This window comes from Mandrillus leucophaeus, unplaced genomic scaffold (assembly GCF_000951045.1).
Source record: "Mandrillus leucophaeus isolate KB7577 unplaced genomic scaffold, Mleu.le_1.0 Scaffold173, whole genome shotgun sequence".
NCBI classification, from domain to species: Eukaryota; Metazoa; Chordata; class Mammalia; order Primates; family Cercopithecidae; genus Mandrillus; species Mandrillus leucophaeus.
Genome location: NW_012101732.1, coordinates 5,529,768 through 5,551,672, shown reverse-complemented (window position 1 = coordinate 5,551,672; position 21,905 = coordinate 5,529,768). Strand labels below are relative to the sequence as shown.

Below are 21,905 nucleotides of genomic sequence, written 5' to 3'. Positions count from 1 at the left end.
ATCTTCTCCATCCCCTCTGCCCTTACCTTTGTTCCCTGAAGCCCTCATCATGACACCACATTTCCCCCAACTGCCTTCTGGACGGTCTCCCATCAGCCACACTTCCCAAATGCACATCTGAACATGGCTGCCTCACAGGTAAAAATGCTTTCTTGGCTCCTCGTAGTTTTCAGAGTAAAATCCAGGCTCCTGGGACAACCTGCACAATATGCCATGGCCTGAGCAAGGCCCGGCCAGCAGCCTCATCTTTGCCATTCTCTCACCTGTGCCATGAGCTCTGGCCCAGCTCAGCTTCCTCCCACATGCTCCTCTCTATCTGGAATGTCTTTTCCATAGTTGTCACTGGACAACTACTTTGTACCCTTTAAAACTTCTCCAGAACTCTCTTCCTGACAGGCAGGCCCTCTTCACAAGCCAGAGTTGAGGAGAAGTCTCACTCCACTGTGTCCAGGAGCCCCTGTGCTCACCGCTGCCGTATTCATTCCACTTGGTTCAACTATAACTAGTCTATTGCTTTAGTACATCTGGGCTGCCTCACAAAATACCACAAATTAGGTGGCTCGTAAACAACCAAAATTTCTGTCTCACAGTTCTGTATGCTGGGAGGTCCAGGATCAAGATACTGGAATATTCAAACTCTGGTGAGGGCCCACTTCCTGGTTCATGGATGGTCCTCTTCCCACTGTGTCTTCGCCTGGCAGAAGGGATGAGGAATCTCTCTGGGGTCTCCTTTACAAGGACACAAACTCTGTTCCTGGGGGCTTCTTCATGACCTAATCACTACCCAAAAGTCTCACTTCCCAATACCATAACCTTGGGGGTTAGGGTTTCAACAAATACATTTGGGAAAAGAGGGCAGAAATATTCAATCTATGACACCCATAGTAGGTGTTTAGTAAAATTTTAAAGATGCCTGATTGATTTGAACTACAAAGATCTTTAAGAAACAGCTGAAGGTGTTTCTGTTCCTGAACAAATGCAGACAGCCTTGGAGAGCATTCAGGACTCTAAGCCGCCCCATTTGATAATTCTGGAGTATCCACGCAGCATTGCGTGTCCAGGCATAAGATAGGGAAACCAACTAGAACAAAAAAAGAACTGGCCCCAGTCACCAATGCCAATGTGGCACAGTTAACTCTAGCATGAGTCAAGTGTGAATTCATACCAAAACAGTAATTCAGAGGTCTAACACTACAGTCAGACAGACCTGAGTTCAAATCCCAAGTCCATATTTAATAGCTAAAGGGCCTGGTGCAGGTTACCTAACATTTCTAAGCCTCAGTTTTTTGACATATAAAATGGGGGTTAATAAATTAGATGCCTCTATTATAAGACTATTGTGGGGATTTAACGAGATTACTTACCTAGTATCTAGCACATCATAGCCCTGCAAACGACATTATGGGAATGGGACAGCATCAGGCCACCAAGGCAGGAGATTTAGATTTATGAACTTTCTGAAGAAAACAATGCCAGGGTGCCATTTCTAATATGAATGAAAACTGGAAACCAGGAATCAAGGACTGAGCACAAGACCACTTCAGCTGATGGGCCACTATAGAGTCTCCCCTTCTACTAATTCTAACCCCTTTGTTACAATGACCCCAATACAATCAAGAAAGGGCAGAAAATGCCTTAAGGACACTATACTGCCACAATTCCTGGTGTATTTATTTGCAAGGGCTGCCATAACAAAGTACCATAGATAGGATGACTTAACAAACATATATCATCTCACAGTTCTGGAGGCCAGAAGTCCAAGATCAAGGTGTCAACAGGGTTGGTGTATTTTTTGACCTCTCTCCTGGGCTAAAAGACCACCACCTTCTTATTGTATCTTCACATCGTCCTCCCTCTGCATATCCCTGTGTCATAACATCCTCTTTTGGTAAGAACACCAGTCCTATTGGATTAGGGCCACCCCAATGACCTCATTTTAACTTAATGACTTCTTCCCTTCCCCAAATACAGTTGCATTTCGAGGTACTGAGGGTTAGAGCTTTAACACGTGAATTTTGTGAGAATGCAATTCAGCCCATAACAGCTGCTTACCAAAATCTTTCCCAAAAGCCATGGATCCTGAATTTCACTCTATTCACGTTGATAATTACACCAGGTGGCTGGTGCTAGAGGGGTACCATACCCAAGAACTTCTAGCTTTCTTAGGCTCAGAATAATCCCTTTTATCTACACCCTAAGTCTCTCCCCTCATGGATTTATCCTTTGTCCACTGCCAACATCTATCCCAAAGTCCTGCCTGCCTTTCTTCCAAGGTAGAAGTTGTTAGACTACGGTTGCTCCATTCTAAATTATTACTTCCTTTATTATTGAGGAGTTTTCTCATTTTAATATCATTAATATGGGGAGAAGGCCTTACAACCAGAGCCAGCAGAATAGCAGGTCTCCAAACACTGCCCCTGCCAATGTCTCAGTCCTACCTCCCACTTTCTACTTTACCCTGTCTTCTCTGATCGCCCTGGGCCTTGGCTGCTACTCAAACGCACAAGCAAGTTTCCACTACAGAGACTTCGAACTTATGTTTCCCTGTGTATCCAACACTCTTGCCCCAAATCGCCACTGAATTCAGTCTTCATTTCATTTGGTTCTCAGCTTAAATGTCACCTTCCCTGAGAGAAGCCTGACTACTCTATTTAACTAGAAAACCACCCATCTCTCCAACAATACTTTTTGAACTTCTATTCTTGATCAGGCTGAGACCAAGGAGCAGAAAATTCACAGAAGCATGAGGCACGACACCAGCCCTGCCCAGAGGATCTTACAGTCAGGTGCAAACATCATGTTAGAATAGTATAATTATATATATAATACTATAATGAATAAGTCCAGCTGGGCACCTGGTGGCTCACTCCTGTAATCCCAGCACTTTGGGAGGCCGAGGTGGGTGAATCACTTGAGGTCTGGAGTTTGAGACCAGCCTGGCCAACATGGTGAAACCCCATCTGTAGTAAAAATACAAAAATTAGCTAGGCATGGTGACACACACCTGTAATCCTAGCTACTTGGGTGGTTGAGGTGGGAGAATTGCTTGAACCCAGGAGGCGGAGGTTGCAGTGAGCCGATATCACACCATTGCACTCCAGCCTCAGCGACAAGAATTAAACTCCATCTCAAAATAAATAAATAAATAAATAAAAATCATGACTAAGTCCTAGTAACAGCCAACATTTGTTGAACACTTCATGTTGAACTAGTTGCATAGTCATAAACGTGAGCACACATCTTAGAGTAGAAAGGGAAAGAGAAGCAAAAAGGTGGAAAATAACCAATTCTCACACTTCCCAAAGATATCGGGTAAATATCCACATCTCCCCAGCTGGCAACATATAGGAAGGAGGAATACTGAGCGCTAAGAATTAGATAGTGATACCTTGACAGACCCCCTTGCAGGACATTTCCTGTCTGGAAATGGGTCCAGGAACAGCCATGTGTTGGGAGCAGTCATTTGACATAGTTTAATAATTAGATTTCTAGCATCCCAGGACCCCGTGTTAGCTTCCTATCATATGGGGCTCTGATACACCCTGGTAAATTGAGTGTGATGGTTAATTTTATGTGTCAACTTGACTGGGTCATAGGTGCCCAGACATCTGGACAAAGACTATTCTGAGTATGCCTGGGAAGATGTTTTTGGATGAGATTCACATTTGAATCAGTAGAGAAGTAAAGCAGATTGCCCTTCCCAGTGTGTGTGGGCCTCACCAATCGACTGAAGACCTGAATAGAGCAAAAAGGCTGAGTAAGAAAGAACATGTCCTGTCTGACTGCTTGAGCTGGGATATTGGTCTTCTCCTGCCCTTGCATATCATCGATTCTCCCGGGTCTCTAGCTTGCTGACTCTTTGCAGATTGTGGAGCTTCTCAGCCACGTGTGAGCCAGTTATTATGAGTGAATGAATGAATGAATGAATGAGTACTGTTGGTTCTGTTCTCTGGAGAAAGCTGATACAGCAAGCGTGGAATCTGATCTGACTTCTGTAGCTTCTGTGACCTATTCCCCACAGGAATAAGGGTGGCTGATGAGGGTGATTCTGTGAAGCCACATAGGGAGCTACAAGGACTGCCAATGACAGCAGCAACCTCTGCTGTGGGCACAGTAAATCCCAGCCAGCCACTTCACGAGATGACTACAGCCCACTCGGTGCAGGAACTGTTCCACAGTACTTCATACCTGTAATAGCTTGGAGAAGGGGCCCCTAACCACATTTCACTGTGGGAGAAATAAGTCAGGTACTTGTCCAAGGTGTCGCAGACCTATTCCTCGGACAAATTAACACTGAATATTGTAAGTCAAAGTGCTTAACGATTTCCCATAGTCCAGCAAGGAGCTTGACCTGGTGGTCTGTTGGGAGTTTTAACTGACATGCACTGACGTGTGCAATCAGTGACTCAAAAGGAAATGAGGTGATAATGTTTAAAAATTGAGAAATTTCACAAGAAATTTGTATTTCCAGCTTATCATGGAAAATGGGAAAATCCAGCAAATGCTCTCACAGTCTTCGCATAACAGTCGGCTACAAATGAGTAACGGCTGACCTTCTGGGCACAGTTTTGGACTTTCAGTTTGCCATAGGCTCTTATTTCTCTCTGGCCCTGCAGGCTTTTTGTTTGTGTGTGTGTGTGTGTGTGTGTGTGTGTGTGTGTGTTTGTTTGTTTGTGTGTTTGCTTTGAGACAGGCTGTCACTGTTGCCCATGCCGGGGTACGCTGGTGCGATCTCAGCTCACTGCAACTGCCTCCCAAGTTTAAGTGATTCTCCTGCCTCAGCCTCCCAAGTAGCTGGGATTACAGGTGTGCATCACCACGCACAATTAATTTTTGTATCTTTAGTAGAGAGAGGGTTTCACCATGTTGCCAGGCTGGTCTCAAACTCCTGGCCTCAAGTGATCTGCTCATCTTGACCTCCCACAGTGCTGGGATTATAGGTGTGAGCCACCATGCATGGACACCCTGCAGGCTTTTGAATTGACTACTCTTTTTCTTGCCTTCTCCCTCTTCATTTTAGCAATACTAATGCACTTCCCTCATGATCTCTGAGAGCTTTTACGCTTTCTCTTGCTGTTCTCTTTGCCTGATGGAGGAAGAATAAATTAACTCTTGCTGAAGGGGACTCAAATCACATTTTCAAGTGTGGAAGGATTTGGCTGGACAAAGCCGTAGGACAAATGACGCATCATCCTCTGGATAGTTTTAGCCTATTAATTCAAAAGAAAACAAAGGGGGGGGGGTGGTGCTTACTGTTATTGTTAAAAACGGGAACATTTCTGTTCTTTATGTGTTGTTTCCCTCCAGGTGGAAGGAGCACCATCACAGTAACACACCTGGGGGTCTCCCAACTTTCACTTAACTCTTTCAGGGAAGATTGCATTTGGGCGAGTTAAGAAGGAAGACTTGCAAATTCACAGCCCAGCCCCTTTGTCTCCCCTTTTCTGCTATGGGCTAATTTGCCTACCGAAAGCATATGTTTTGTTTTGTCTCTGTCACATAAAGGAACTTACCTCAGGAAAATTTTTAAAAAAAAAAAAACAAAAAACCCTGCAGGTTCCCAGCCCTCACTGTGTCTAGGAGGGCAAGGCTGCGTGGTAGATTATTCGCTAAAATGGCTACAACTACTCCTTGCTCTGTACGCAGCCCTGTTAAATGGTCCACACACCTTCTTGGGGCAGAGAACTCGGGGCAGAGTTGCAGGGGGCAAGGGAGAGATCATGAGGTTTCTGGATATTACCTTTCAATTCTAACCTTATTTCTGCTTGGAGTGATTAGACTCTTCATTCTGAAGAGGACAATCTGTGGTCTTTACCCATCCAACATTTAAGCTCTCCACAGATGAAGAAGCAGCCACCTTCCACTCTGGAATCTGAAATGCCAAAAATTTGCTTTTCCTTCCTTCCCTGGAGCAAGATGGCCCTCCCCACTCCAGAATCTGAAACAAAAGTCTTCTCTGCCCAGAAATGTTCTGCCAGCAGGTCCAAAGAATTTCCAAACGCCTACTCATCATCAAACCATTACACGCCACATTGCTTCTGAACAAGAATCGTATTTTACAGTGAAAAAACCAGAGACATTTAAGTCCATGGGATTCACTAATCTTGTCATATACCCTATTTCCTGAGCTCTCCTGACCTTCTTGGACTACCTTAAAAGACTGAGTTGCAGTTATGCGTATAAAATGTAGTATATGACTATGAGCCAGATAGTAATATATCAGCTGTTTCTTCTACAGTCAGAGTACATTGCATTCCCTTACCACAACTCTGGACATCAATGGTTTAGGAAATTTAGTGTCCAAGGGAAGAACGTTCCCCCTAGGACACATAACACTATTTTATGGGAAACTGAGCTGCCACCTCCCTATGCAGGTTCCTTCACTGGAGGAGCAAGGGGAAATGAGAGTTAAGGTGTTGGTTAGGGTGATTAATTCTGTCAAGCTAAGCTAGGCGGCACTAATTACCCCACAATGGGAAATGGGCGATCAAAGGCAATAGGAAATGTGTAGCAGAGAAGTCATAAATGCATAAACACCAAGCACAACCTTATAAAGAGTTACAGTAAATAGTTCTCAGCATCTACTGACACTTTTTGCTCGTTTTCTTGCATGTACAGAAATATATTGACTAATTTTCTTCTTTATTCTCTGTCCTGCTAGTTTTATGAGGTGGATGAGTGATAGTTAACTTCAGCATTTACCTCCACGGAAGGCAGAATATTGAGATGGGATTGTGACTGGACTGGAATAAGAATAAAGAACCTTCAGACACCATAGACTTGAAGTTGAATTCAGCAACTTAAATGGCATTGTGTTGGCTTTTGCATGGGAGGAGATGAGAATATTGTCAAGTTTATGAGGCATGTTTGCATTATATTAGGTGATATGTTTGTTGACTGGTTTATTTTGTTGTTTTCTCTTGTTGACAGTGAAAATGTAGAGAAAACAAAGTGGATGTGGTATGTCGAGCAGTCAAATGGGTGTGCATTTGTCATAATTTTCTGCTGTCCAGCATGTAAAGCCTCCTTTGTATAGAAAATCTGCCCTGGTAAGGCAGACCCCCTCTCCTGTTAGAATCTTAATATACCATCTGTGTGCTTTCCCACCATTCTTACAGCTAGGTACTTGACCTCAACATTACCTACCAGGTTTAACCACACCAAACTTTGAATTAGAAGTTAGTGGTGTGAAAGAAAAAAGGGCAGGGCCTCTCTGAATTTCTGCTTGTGGTGGGAGGCAGCAGCAGTAGCAGCAGGCACCCTGAGTAGCCAGAGGCTCTAGGAGCAATGTCCAGTGTCAGTGAACAGTGCTAGTGACAACCGTGTATCCATAAGCAGCAGCCTGGTGATGCTTCACAGCTCAGTCTCATGTAACTTGTCTATAGTCACTGAGCTGAAGTCTCAGGCTTTCCTGACTACTCCAAGAGTTACCCAGTTATCATGTTCTGAATTCCTTTTTTGCTTGAATCAGTCAGACTTGCTTTCTATCGATTGAAATTTAGAACTCTGACTAATACATATCATGTATTTAATGAAGATTAATTGAACTTTTATCATGTGCCAGGCACTAGGGACTATCAGATGCCACAGTTACGATAGTGAACAAACGAAGATGTGGTTGCTGCCTACATGGAACTTATAGGCTAGAGACGGAGATATTAATAGAATAATTATGAAAATACATTTGATATTAATTCTGTTGTTTTTTCCACCTTTACAGTTCCTTGAAGTTCATGACATTACTTTCTCTCGGCATTAAAGCAAGAGTATTTAGATCAGAAGGAAAGAGGCAAAATGTTATTCGTGACTAGGGAAGAGGTGAATTAGACATAACTAGTATTTTTAAGAATACTTTTCTGCATTTTGTAGTTTCTGTATAATTGGCATGCATGTCTTCTTAAAACATCATTTCCATTAGACAGATTGGACTTTGCTCTCCAGCTGGAATCACTGAAACCTGCAAAGAGTTTTAGTTAATGCTATCAAAAACTGCTTTCACTAGTCTGCATCATTATAACAGCAATTGGAAACTGTAGTTGGTCTATGTGAGATTATACTAAATTTGTTAACATAATATGTCTTAATATGATTTAGAAGATATGCTTTATTTTCTTGTTAGCACTGTTATAAAACAAGTAAAGCAGGTCAGACTATATTAAGAACAATTTTATTGAATATTGGAATACATGACCGTGGAGAAAAATTACCCTTAAAAGATTTGCAATTAAATTAGACGATTTTAGAACTGACTTATTAAATGTCTAAGCTCTGTCACCTGCTTAGTTATGTAAAATTGTATTATTTTACCTCCATGGTGGGAGAACAGTCATATCAACAGAAATCAATGACATTTTTCTCTCTTCTTTCTCCCCACAGCTCATTCTTCATGCTGTGCTTGTTTATTTGAGTTGTGTAATGATCCCTTATGTTCAGACTTCTGCATCCTACCAAGCTTGCCTGTAGTGGTGCCATTTAAAAGTGTACAAACTTCACTGTGGTTTTGGACAATTAGTTCAAAACTAAGTTTGAGAGCAAAGTGGGAAATTCCACTGGCCATATATTATGAGCTCATAGGGTTTCCTTGAGTCAACTAACCCCTTTGTTGGGAAATTAGATTCCTTTCCACTTTGCTGCTAAACTTCTATTTCTATAGCCTTCTTTCCTTCCTATCTTGTTTCTGTTTCATTTATTTATTGTGAGTTACTCCGTTAAAAAAGCTCACTCTGTGGTTACCAGTAATATTTTTTCTCTCTCTTTTTTTTTTCTTTTTTTTTTTTTTTTTTGAGATGGAGTCTCACTCTGTTGCCTAGGCTGGAGTGCAGTGGTGCAGCCTCCGCTTATTGAAACCTCCGCCTCCCAGGTTCAAGTGATTCTCATGCCTCAGCCTCCTGAGTAGCTGGAACTCAGCCTCCTGAGTAGGTAGTGTGAAGCACACACTACCAAGCCCGGCTAATTTTTATATTATTATTAGAGACGGGGTTTCGCCATATTCGCTAGGCTGTTCTGGAACTCCTGGACCTCAAGTGATCTGCCTGCCTCGGCTTCCCAAAGTGGAGGAATTACAGGCATGAGTCACCACATCTGGCCTCTCAATATCAGTTGGAAGTATTTAGCCATAGAATTCTGGGTGATGAATGGTTGCTTGCTGCATGATTCAGTCACACCATCTCTCCTAGCTTTGAAAATTATCTATTATTATACTCTATTACCTGTAATCTAAACAGATCTGTGATTTAGGGAAAGTCATTTTTTACTGACTTTAGGCTCACTGCCTGCACACACAATAACTTTTTGTTTAAATGCTGCATTATAGTGTGGTATTTTTGAACCAATTTAAGGAACAATTAGATTTGATTGAATTCAAATTTACATTAAAATTCAATCACGTGTGACGACACTAGCGAAAATAACTGTTGGGACAATTGCCTGGATCTAGGCATGGTTGAGTCAGACAGAGACAGTAACAGTGCTAGGGCATAGAAATTTATACCTTTCCCTCCATAGCTGGCAAGTTTCAGCTGACATCAAATGTCAGGTGTATTCTTATTCCAGAAACATTTAAATGAGAAAAAAAATACATCTTAGAATTGGGCAAATCTGGTGTTTCGATTTTACAACTTAACTCTTTGAGCTCTGAGCATCTCTTGTGCTCACATCAGACATCTCCACAGTAGGATACTGGCTCTCGGATGATTCCATCACTTCCCTGTTACCTCAGTGCATGTTTCTGGATCTAGCAAGGCAGTTCGATTCATGCACTTGTCAAAAACATTGGGAATTTATTTTGCTGTGTTAGGCCTAATTCTTGCTCTTTTAAAACAAATACTTTGTTGAAAATCTAGGACACAAAGAGACTTACAGACCACTGAAAGTGGTCTATAACATAACAATGCCCCTGATTCTCTAATAGAAACAATATGATACAACAACCAGAATTCCACACTAGTGTCAGCAATCTGCTTGTGAGATGTATTTTTTCATATTTCATATTTCCAAGCAGGTCTACCACCTCTCTCCCTTATTTCATTAGGTATAAATAGGATTTGGTTGAACTGGGTTTCTGTTTTAAAGGTATAAAGTGTTCTGGCTTTACTTCTAACTACTTCCTACCCCCATCCCCCAACTACCCCTGCCAGTTCAAGATTCAAGGTAAATATAATTAGTAGTGATAAAGCTAATCATAACTCTATTACCTTATTTGAGGCAAATTTAATAACTCTCCTCCTCCCACTTATCATTTACTAGCTACATTAAAGACCAAGATTGAACAATGTATGGACAAAGATTTCTCATAGGAATGCACAAGTATTGAATGTACAAGTATTGCAATATTTTAAAGTTTATTTCCTGAGAAAGATGAAGGTTGATACAATTAGAACTTGCTTGAAACAACAGTTATAGTCTGAAACCAATAGTCAACAGTCACAATTTCTAATTTCTATCTTTTTCCCAAATGAGAGAAAAACAAACGATTACATGGTGATTGTAATTCAGCTTCAAGCCTTTAAAAGGAGACTCAATACAAAACCTACTGGCATTTTTTAAGGAATTAGAAACAGATGGAAAGCATGATTCTTCCTCTGGAGGGTTTGACATTCTTTCTGCAAAACAGATTGGAAAAAAAGACAATAATTGCCTCTAAATCCAACCATTTTAAGTATGCATCTCCTACTGGGCCTTCTAATTTGCTCTTCAGATGACTTTGCATACTGTCTGTGGTGAAGATCTTGGGTTTGCCGGGTGGTGGGTGGGGGGCAGACAGGCCTGAGTTCAAATTCCTGGGTCATGACTGACTTGTGTGACTTTGGGGAAACTAATCTCTCCATGCTGCAGTTTCCTCATATTAAAACAACGGGTATACTGAAGCTTATCCATTCAGTTTTGTGAGGATTATGTCAGAAAATAAAGGTACTTAGCATGATACTTGGCACATACTAACAGCTTGATAAATTACACCACCCACGATTACTTTTATATGCTAATGATTATTAGCGATAGTTATAGTGAAAACTAGTAATAGTGATTAGGGGATACATAACTAACCACTCCAAAACTTAGTGGCTTAAAGTAACAGCTATTTCTTCAGCTCATGCTCCTGTGTGTTGACCATTTGGGCTGGTCTCAGCTGGGTGGTGCTTATCTGGCTTTTGGCTAGGCTGACTTTTGAATCCTTGTTGAGCTGGGTGACCAGCAGGGGCTGGCTGATATATGGTGGCCTCATCTGGGATGGTCAGTAGGATTGGGGCCTCTGCCTTCGAATAGAAAGATCAGGCTTTTTCACCCTTTTGAAGTCTCTGCTCACATCATGTTTGTCACTGTCTCTTTGTCAAAGCAAGTTACAAGGACAATGCAGACTCAGGGATGAGGAAAAAATTATCTCTTCAAGGGAGGTATCCCCAAATCAACTGCAAGAGTGTAGATATAGCCAGAGGTCAACACATTAAAGCCATTTTTCTAATCTACCACAAAGATCTCCTTTCAACACTTCAGTTGACCTCTCTGTACTGCTTGTCTTGATACCCTTCACGTTTTTCCCCTTCCTCCCTCCCTCTCTTCCTCAAATTCCCACTCTTCCTCAAATATTTATTAAATAAAATATTTCATGTACAGGAGATACAGCAATAAATAAGATTTGATTCCAATTGTCATAAAAGTCATGTAAAAAATCTCACTGCCTAGAATGAGTCCATATTTAGAAGATTTTTTTCTCTCCTTTTAGCAGCTCCCCTACACTCTGTGTTAAATGCTAAAGCTAGCTAACATTTTCGTAAATAACAATGAGAGCTAACGCTTTCCTCTAACTGTTTAAAATGATAGTGTTTCTAAGGAAGGGTTTCCAGCTGTTTTGTCTGATTTAATCAAGAACTCTTAACCTGATTATCTCAAGATTTTGCTCCACCCATTTGCAATTCTCTTTATAAAGCAGAGATGACTGAGACATTTGGCTCATGGCATGATCAGGAGTGTCTGCCTTGCACAGAGTCCTAGTTGGCACCGAAAAGGTTGGGTAATGACCTTCTGGATTAGAGGCTGTTAAAAAGTAAGCTGGCTGGGCGTGGTGGCTCATGCCTGTAATCCTAGTACTTTGGGAGGTCAAGGCGGGTGGATCACCTGAGGTCAGGAGTTCGAAACCAGCCTGACCAACATGATGAAACCCCGTCTCTACTAAAAATACAAAATTGGCTGGACACGGTAGCACATGCCTGTAATCCCAGTTAATTGGGAGACTGAGGCAGGATCATTGCCTGAACCTGGGAGACGGAGGTTGCAGTGAGCCAAGATCATGCCATTGCACTCCAGCCTGGGCAACAAGAGCAAAACTCCGTCTATTAAAAAAAAAAAAAAAAAAAGGTTAACTGAGGCATAATAAAATTTTAAAGAGTTTATTTGCACAAATAGCGATGCATGAATAGGACAGCTCCGGAACCACTTCTGAGGGAATACCAGGGGAAGGTTTCTATAGGATGGACATAGAAGTAAAGCAAATAAAATATTTGATTTATTTTAATTATATAGTCTCCGTACTTGGTTTATTCTGTTAGAAAGTCCCTAGTTACATAAATTTGTTGGTAACTTCTGATTGGTTGAGCTTAAGTTCTGTTTTACTTGAATTTCAGCATTTACAAGAAATAGCTCAAGTTAAGTTTTACTTATGTTTGCAAATCAAGCAAGGCTTAGTTCACTTACGAGACCTAATTGGTTTTATCTGCTCAGGGGTTCTTTAGACCTGGTCCGCATCTTAATTTACTTTAGCAAGACTCATCTTTTTCATATGTTTTCATAAGTGTTTCCAATTCCTTTGGGGGGAAAGCAGAATTCAAACTCAGGTTTTCTATGTCTAAAGGGTGTTTTTTATGCCTCATAATAACTGGAAAGCCTTAAGTTACGATTAATCAATGGCAAAATGAAATGGAATGAAATGAAACGAAAAGGGCATATTATTGATATACACTGTGAGAAAAAAACTAAGCAATGAGAGCATCAAATTGCATCATTATGACTTTTTTGGAATAAGCTTTTAGGAGGAGTGAATGTATAGCCTTATTAGTTATTTCCTACAAACTGTAAATTTGCTGGCAATTACCTTTGAAGCACTAAAATGCATGCTAATTAAAAGTGAATTATCTCAGTGCAGGATTTAGAAATTGGAACAAATACTACACTAAACTGGAAACAGAGCTATTTTGGACAATTTGAGCTAAAAGCTAATGCTCTAATAGGATGTCAACAACGACATTTCTAATATTATTTTGACGTCTCATTTTCTGAGAAGGAATAAAAGAAGGGACAAAGAACTTCTATTTTTAATGGCATGTATTCTGAAAATGTGCCAGAAAACATAAAAAAAAGAAAGGACTCTCCTATTTAAGTGCTAGTGAATGTCTTTCTTGATTTGAACGCAACATTGGCTTTTGAAGAGTTTAAACAAAATAAACAGGTACTATTAGTAATGATTAATAGATAGGTCATGAGGTAACAAATGTTCCAGTTCTGACCAGCCTGTAGGTATAAATAAGGACAAGTTAACGCCCACATTACCTTGGTTCTTTATCCCACCTGCACATGCAGGCCTCGGCAGCCCTCCTTAGGATCCACCCCAGTTACTGGGAGTCCCCACTACCTGCTACGTACCATAAGAAGCACTAGGGCCCTTTGGAGACAAGATGGAGGTATGCAAATTAGCTCTGGATCTTGAAAGAAGCACCTCAAAGCCAACTTAGAGGTCTTGGAAGGTTTTTTTGTACTTAGTGATATTTGAAAATAATTTAATCCTTTTTTTAAAAAATCAGTTGCAAAGACTACAGCAATCACACTCCTTTTTCATTGTACATTGTCATCTTTCTGTTCAAAGCCCTTTTTTTGTTAATTTTATTTCCCTATTCTCACTCCCTTTCCCTTCACCTCCTTATATATCATTGTTAAGATCCATGTTTTCTATGTGCATGTTTTTTTAAAAATTGACACAAATAGTACCATGCTATAAATATTGATGCCTCTTAATTCTGCCTTTTTTTTTTTTTTTTTTTTTTGAGATGGAGTTTCGCTCTTGTTGCCCAGGCTGGAGTGCAGTGGCGTAGTCTTGGCTTGCTGCAACTTCTGCCTCCTGAGTTCAAGTGATTCTCCTGACTCAGCCTCCCAAGTAGCTGGGATGACAGGCGCCCACCACCATTCCCAGCTATTTTTTGTAATTTTAGTAGAGACGAGGTTTCACAATGTTGACCAGGCTGGTTTCGAACTCTTGAGCTCAAGTGATCCACCCACCTTGGCTTCCCAAAGTGCTGGGATTACAGGCGTGAGCCACTGAGACTGGCCAATTCTGCATTTTTAAGATCAAGCCATGTTGCTGATGTGCATCCACAATACGTATGAATGCACCATGTTCTGCAAGTGACAAACGCCTAGGTGGCCTCCAACTCCCCATTACCATGAACGACACTTCAATGAACCTTTTATCCATGTTCCTTGTGGACCCTGGTGAGAAATTTTCCAGCATATACTCCCAGGAGGATGATCTCCAGGTCATAGGGCATACTTAATTACACTACACACTCACAAGGACTTTGGAAGTTAGCTAGAGCAGGGGAGAGAAAAGCCCACTCCAGCAGGGCAAAGAACATGGACAAAAGAATGGAAGAGTGCTACAGCAGAGTGGTTTCTGAGAATTGTGCACTAATGAGTGTAAGTTGTGATGTGGGGGAACTGAAGAGCTTTCAATATCAGGCCTTGAAAGGCTTCCTGTGCTAAGCTAAGGGGTTTGAATTGTAGATTGAACACTCTACTGAGCCATAGACAAGTGTTAGCAGGTGAGAGGTCATACATAGTCCATTTCCATTCCTACAAAGGAATACCTGAGGCTGGGTAATTTATAAAGAAAAGAGCTTTTTTTGGCCCACAGTTCTGCAGACTGTATAAGAAGCATGGTGCCAGTGTCTGCTTCTGGTGAGGGTTTCAGGGGGTTTCTACTCATGGTGGAAGGGGGAGGCAGGCATCCCATGGCATGAGAGAGGGAAAGGAGGTGCCACACAATTTTTAGCAATCAGATATTGCAGGAACCGACAGATAACTTATTCATTACCTTAAGGAAGGCACCAAATTGTTCATGAGGGATCCACCCCCATCACCGAAACACCTTCCACCTAGGCCCCACCTCCAATTTGGGGGATCAAATTTCAATATGAGATTGGGAGGGAACAAATATCCAACCATATCAGAGGTATCATTAGATTTGCATATTAGAAAGCGCACTCTGCCTGCCCTGCACCCTGACAAAAACGTCACCTCAAATACTGAGCTCAAACACTAAATGGCTCAAATGCCAAGGCAGTGCATCTTCTCTTAAAGGGATCTGGTGGCTCATCTCCATGTCTACCACACACAATGTCCAGGACAAGAGCTGGGCAGTGTGGGCACCAAGGGAGATGGCTAAATCCTAGTTCCTGCCAGCCCAGACTGGGCTCTAAGAGAGGAGCACTGACACATGGGGATAGACAGGGGAAGGGTGTTTGCAAAAGGGGACAGAAGAAGGTGCCCCAAGAGGGGCTAAGACCAAGTATCAAAGATGATGGCAGACTCACTGCTCTCAGAAGTAGGGGGTGGAGGGCCAGGCGTGGTGGCTCACACCTGTCATCCTAGTCCTTTGAGAGGCCAAGGCAGGCAGATCACTTGAGGCCGGGAGTTTGAGATCAGCCTGGCCAACATGGCAAAACCCCATCTCTACTAAAAATACAAAAATTAGCCAGGCGTGGTTGCATGCACCTATAGTTCCAGTTAGTTGGGAGGCTGAGGTAGGAGAATTATTTGAACCCAGGAGGCGGAGGCTGCAGTGAGCTGAGATCGCACCACTGCACTCCAGCCTGGCCGACAGAGTGAGACTCTGTCTCAAAAAAAAAAAAAAAAAAAAAAACCCAAATCAAAAAAGAAGCGGGGGCTGGCTGCAGGGGATACACCGGCAGAACTCTGATCCAGAGAATAGGTTAGGGAAAGGGTATGGTAACATTGCTACCGACGTGCACAAACTAGGGAAAAAAAAACCACGTAGGTACTGTATGTATAATCAAAACATTATGACACTATTATTCCTGACATTCAGCTGTCCTTCCTCAGAATCTTTGGCTGCTGATTTTTATTTCTGGCAACAATACAAAACCAAAAGACCAAGAGGATTAAAAACAGGAAAAAAAAAAACCCAAAAACAGTATGTGCAGGACAATTTCGGGGCCTTTGGGATCTGCATCTTTTTCAAGGTAATGTAAGCAGAGATGTCTGCTTTTTGGAGTTGTGTCTTCCTTGGCTCCTGGGGCACTGTGCCCTGTAGATCTCGTCTCTCTCTGTGCCTTCACTGGCTCCACATCCTCCCTAAAAGGGCTCTCTTTGACACCCTGCTTCAGTTCCTGTCCCAGGACCAAAGATTTCCAAACCTCCCACCCTGAGATCCCTCAGCCCACCTTCATCCTGGCTTTCCCAGCTGCCTTCAGATTCATTCACTCGGATGTCTCCCTCTGATGTCACGTCAAGCTCAATATGTCAAGGAGAAACTCACATCCTTTCTTAACACCCCTTCCCTAAAACAGCATTTCTTCCTGACTCGTCTACTGCTCTCCAGCACCACCACTTTCCTTGTTCCAACCTTGGAGTTACATAACTAACAGATGCCTCTCTATTACTCCCTAGTCAGCAGCCAACAAATCCCAGGGATTCTTCTCCTACAGTAAGATTCAGTTCTTTCTTTTTCCAGAGCCACCACCAAGACTAAATACCTAACACTCTCTCCTGTATTGAGGCCTTCCGATTTGACTGCCTACCTCCACAGTTTCTCTACCACACACCATTCCCCCTGCAAGGCCCTGTTTCTGATCATTTAATGCTACTGTTATGCTTTTTGTAAAAATCACAGAACAGTTTCTTAAAAGACAAATTCCAAGGTTGAATGTAAAGTTGATTATTAACTAGTTTTATTTACCTGTTTTTGTTTTCACACTCTTGAATCAAATCCTTTATTTATACAGTTTTTGAATTAACATACTCTGGCCCCCGACTGTGTGCCAGCCAAGGATACATAAATATGAACAGAATATGGCTTTTCCCATTTTCTGAAAAGCATATAGGCCCGTGGTAAAACACAAGCACTCATGACAGTTTATTTAGGATGCAGTGGGGAAAGTGCTGTAGCAGAGAGGAATCAAGATAATGCCAAAGTCTTAGGGAGAAAACTGGGAGCAGGAAAGATTTTATAGATGATAAAATATGCAACAGGCATTGAAACATGAATAAGTGCTGGCCAAGCACTTGGTAGTTTGGTCTTTACTGTTAGCAAGGGACAGTCTCTTTATTTATTTATTTATTTATTTATTTATTTATTTATTTTTGAGAGGAGTCATATTCTGTTGCCCAGGCTGGAGTGCAGAGGCCCGATCTCGGCTTATTGCAACCTCTGTCTCCCGGGCTCAAGCGATTCTCCTGCCTCAGCCTCCCAAGTAGCTGAGTGAGAATGCAGGCATGCGCCACCACGCCCGGCTAATTTTTGTAATTTTAGTAGAGACAGGGTTTCGCCATGTTGGCCAGGCTGATCTTGAACTCCCGACCCCAGGTGATCCGCCTACCGCCGGCCTCGGTCTCCCAAAGTGTTAGGATTACAGGCGTGAGCCACCGTGCCCCGCTGGACAGTCTCTTTTATAGGTACAGTACGCACTCTCCTCTCCCCAGCTGCTGTGACTCACTCTAAATTACCCTCCGCCCTCTCTCCAGCCTCTTTCAGGTCTCCCTTAGGCTTTGCTAATTCAAATTCTGCTTTCTTCCAAGTCCACCTCAAGCCAAGACTAATTTCTCCTCAGCGCTTCCTGGCTCTGATCTTCATCTTCTTCATCTTCTCCTCCCAGTACTGCACAATATCATTTCTTAATCTGAATGTTAGCGCTACTTTTTAGGACAAAATTTCTCAAAATTAAAATTGTATTTAAATCATCTGTATATGTGTTCGTAGGTTTGGTTCAGCACCTAGGAATCTGCTTTACAACAGGTCCCCAGGGGATCCAAGCACAAAACGATCCTGGACCACTCTGACCCACTTTGAGGAAGGCAGTGTTAGACCTCTGCGGTTGACTTTTATATCTCCATATGGGCTGTCCTCAGCCCATGGCGCCTAGCATAGTGTACGTGCGTTGCTCAGCTCTCTGGCTCCCGGTGTCTGCTCAACTTGGTGACTATTAGATATCTCAATTATTAATGACACCCAGAGTCAAGAAGAGTAGCTCAGCCAAGTGCACAGTACCTGCCCTCTCCAGAGGAGACTAACTCCTGAGGCGTAAGGTCGCTCTGAAAGTCACAAGAGCAAAAGGAAATTACATTTTCTGTCTTCTCAAAAAATGAGCAGCCATCACCCCAAATGACCTTAGTGCATCTCAAATAAACCATGCTTTCAGAGTATGCAAAACGCATTGCAAGTTAAACCGATTGCAAAAGAAAAAGCCCACAGATACTCCGTGCGCTCAAAGCCATCATCCTCACAAACGTAAAGTGATGTACTCCAAATAGAGATCAAGGAAAACGAATGCAACTCAGGTCACCAGGCTTTGGCAACAGAAAGCACCCGAAGTTGTTCTACGTGGCTGTCCCCAGTCACTCAGTACACCCGCTAGACAAGGGATCCTGGGCCGAGCCCGGCCGTCCGCGGGGGCGGAGCCGGGACGGCAGCGGCGCGCTGACGTAACGGGCGTGGGTCGTCCGTCGCGTCGCCCGGCGGGGACCGGGCTGGCGGCGGTAGCTGTCGCCCGCTCGGTTGCGTGACCGCGGGGTCCGCGTCCGCTCCCTCCGCCCTTCGCCCTTCGCCTCGTCTCGGCCTCCGCGGTCGTGCAACGGCCGTCATGGTGCCGTCGGCGCTCCCTGCGCGACCACGCTGAGCCTCGGTGCCGCGGCGAGCGCGGTCGAGGTCGCCATGCCTACCCGTGAGTGGCCGGCCGAGGGCCGGGGGCGTTAGGAGGCGGCCGCCTGCGCGACGCGCTTCGGCTGGGTCGTCCTCCCGGGGCGGCTGGGGAGGCTGGGCCGCGCTGAGGAGAGTCAGGAAGTGCCTGCGAGCGGCGGAGTTAGTTTCGTTTCCGCTCAGCCTTCCGGGGATGGCGTGAGCCCGTTGCACGGATCGGGAAACTGAGGCCCAAACGTTAAGGCAACTGCTGGGACGCGCTGTTAGGAGACGGCAGAGCTGGTGGTAACCTAGACCCGTGGGATTTCAAAGTTAAAGCCCTTTTCCCACGGCCACACGGCTTCGTGGGACTTTATGGAAATACTGAAAATAACTGCGGTGCCGTTGTCAGTCCCTTCTCACTTCAGGGGCCGGACGTCGCTAGCGGACGCGCCGGCCCCGAGCCCCTTCCCGCGGCCCCCAGACAGACCCCCGACAGCCTAACGGCGTCCGTATCGCGGCCGGGGCGGCTGAAGTCGGCGCCCTCAGTGGAGCTTGTTAGGCAGAGGCGCCTCGAGTGTGGCTTTTTGGACGACACTTCGGGTTCACCCGGGCAGATGATTAAAAATACTGGTTCCGAGCCCCTCCCTAGTCCCATGGAATTAGAGTCTGGAGTTTGGGCCCCGGAGTCTGCACATCTAATAAGCGTCCCTGGGGTTACCAAGGCACCCCAAAGTTTAAAAGTCACTCGGTCTTGGAGGATTTTTAGACAGACGCGATACTACCATACTACTAATGACCTATTTTTAAATGACCCAGATAATCGCAGTGTGACTTTATATCCACTGGTCAATATGGACATGTGCAAACTAGGGAAGCTCCTGATCTTGGGTAGAGAGGAAGCAACTTGGTCATTGATTTGAGAATTCAAGTAGGACTCTTTTGACTAAGTGTTCAATACCGTAGAATCTTTACACACTTGTGAATATATTTCCTAGAATTCATAACTACTTCTAGTTGTCCTTATTTTTGTAGCCATATGGGACACTGAATTTCCAGGTCAGTCTCAAATGCCCTTTTCGTCTAGCGGTGGGAAAAGATGAGTTATTTCTTGATATTAGAAAGATTGATGTTTTCTTGATATTTAAGGATGTTAAATTTAAATTGATACCAAAGATATTTAAATATTTTCTTGAGATTTAAAGATTTTCCTGTGGCAGATCTTTAGTCCTAATGCAGAGATTACTTTTAACTCCTCATACATAGGTGGGTACTGTGGATTTTGTTTTCTTGACACACCACTGTGTGTCCTTAACTCACGTTCTTGGACTTCGTATCCAGTAAATATGTCCAGTTTATATTTGTTTTATTCCTTTTGGCTGGAAGAATATCATTTACAATCATCTTCATTGTTACTGCCGGTTTATTACTTCTAAATTCATGTTCACGTCATTCAGTGAATATTGGAGACTAGCGCTATGCTAATCTTTTATTTTCTGAGAAACCAAAGGGGAGGAGGTAAGCACCTATTGAAAGTTGAGGCTTCGAGTAGAATTTATTGGTAACATGCCAAAATTATCCTGTGAAATAAAATTTTTAGTTATGTTCTAGGGTTATCTAGCTTCATAGAGTGGATATAGTAAACTTGTTTCTTTTGAAATGTTTAGTTTACTCTGCAAAATGATTTTAGGATGGGCCATGGTGGAGTTTGCATAGTTAAAAATGCAGATTTCACGCCCTGACTGGAAGACAAGTTTAATGTTTGCTTTATCTGTCATTGTTAATATTTGTCATGGTACATTTTTTATGACTGAATAGAAGTGTGCCGTGGATTGATTGACTGGGGGTACCCGTGTGAGGTGCATAGTGTTCATATTTGCCTTTTCTCTTCTTTGGCTGTCACAGCTGCCAGAATTGCTGGGAGAGTGCAGTGGACAATAATATCTCTTTGAAATTCTGTCTGTAGAATATATATCCAACACAGAGATGGCACAGTTGTTATTCTCTGAGGGAATTTAGGAGGAAGTTCACAGCTCTTAGGAGGAAAACTATGCTCAGATAAGCTAAGTGTTTTTGTTTGATTGGTTGTTTTAATGTTAAATGGTTGAGAGGCTCAGTGATAAGCCCAGGCCAGTTAATCCATAAGAGTTTTAATTAAAATCAAGGGGTTGGAGGTGGTCACTGTGGTCTCTCAGACTCTCCAATTCTGAGAGCAACCCTTGCTGTAAGTCATAGAATTATTCTACTTTAGCTATTTTGTTGCTTATTTGGAATATTGGTACTCGTGGAAACTGTTGTTAATAACTAGAATCCAGTGGAGCATGCAGTAACCCCACTGGCTAAGCAATGATATATCTCATGAATATTAACAGCCACTTCACTGGAATTATTTTGGAGATCCATAGACTCTCTGAGAAAGCAACCACCTGGAAGGATGCCTGACAGGAAACTGCCAGGACTCAGAAACAATTTTGTGGTCGTGTTACAAGCCTGTAGTCTGAAACAATCCTTAGGCACAGATTTCAAGACTATGTCACTGAATGCTATTTCAAACCTGTAAACCTATAATTTGACACGTCATTTTTCTAGAGGCCTTTATTTCATTCTCCATTCAAAGGACCATTAAGAAGCATTCTCTTTTAAAGATTTTCAAACTCTGAATCGGAATGTGAGTTGGAAGGACTGTTAAAAAGCTTCTTAATCATTTTATTTTGTGTATCGGTAAGCTGAGTCTTCTGTGAGTTTCTATGGAGTAAAACCATGACTTGAACACAGAACTGGACCCTATAATCAGTAACCACAGCGAGCATAGTAACATTAATTTTTCTCTAGCACTAAATTGATGATAGTTTAGCCTTTTTTTCCCCTTGCGTTACATTAAGACAAATGTAAGCTTGGTCAAAATTTAAATCATTCCGTGAACTTACAAGAATGCCTTTGCTTCCATCCTGTGACAGAAATCTTGGGAAAAGCTGTAGATCCCACTGGTGTGCTAAGTAGATTCTTGTTT

At 42.8% G+C, this 21,905-nt stretch overlaps 1 protein-coding gene across 1 annotated transcript in view; it reads left to right on the top strand.

Moving 5' to 3' along the window:
* The first annotated feature begins 18,713 nt into the window (after positions 1–18,713).
* Positions 18,714–21,905, top strand: part of EFR3A (EFR3 homolog A (S. cerevisiae)) — a 111,561-nt gene continuing 108,369 nt past the window's right edge. The window contains exon 1 of the mRNA XM_011977107.1: positions 18,714–18,941. Coding sequence (XP_011832497.1) covers positions 18,932–18,941 — 10 coding nt within the window. The 5' untranslated portion in view covers positions 18,714–18,931. The remainder of the gene's footprint in view (positions 18,942–21,905) is intronic.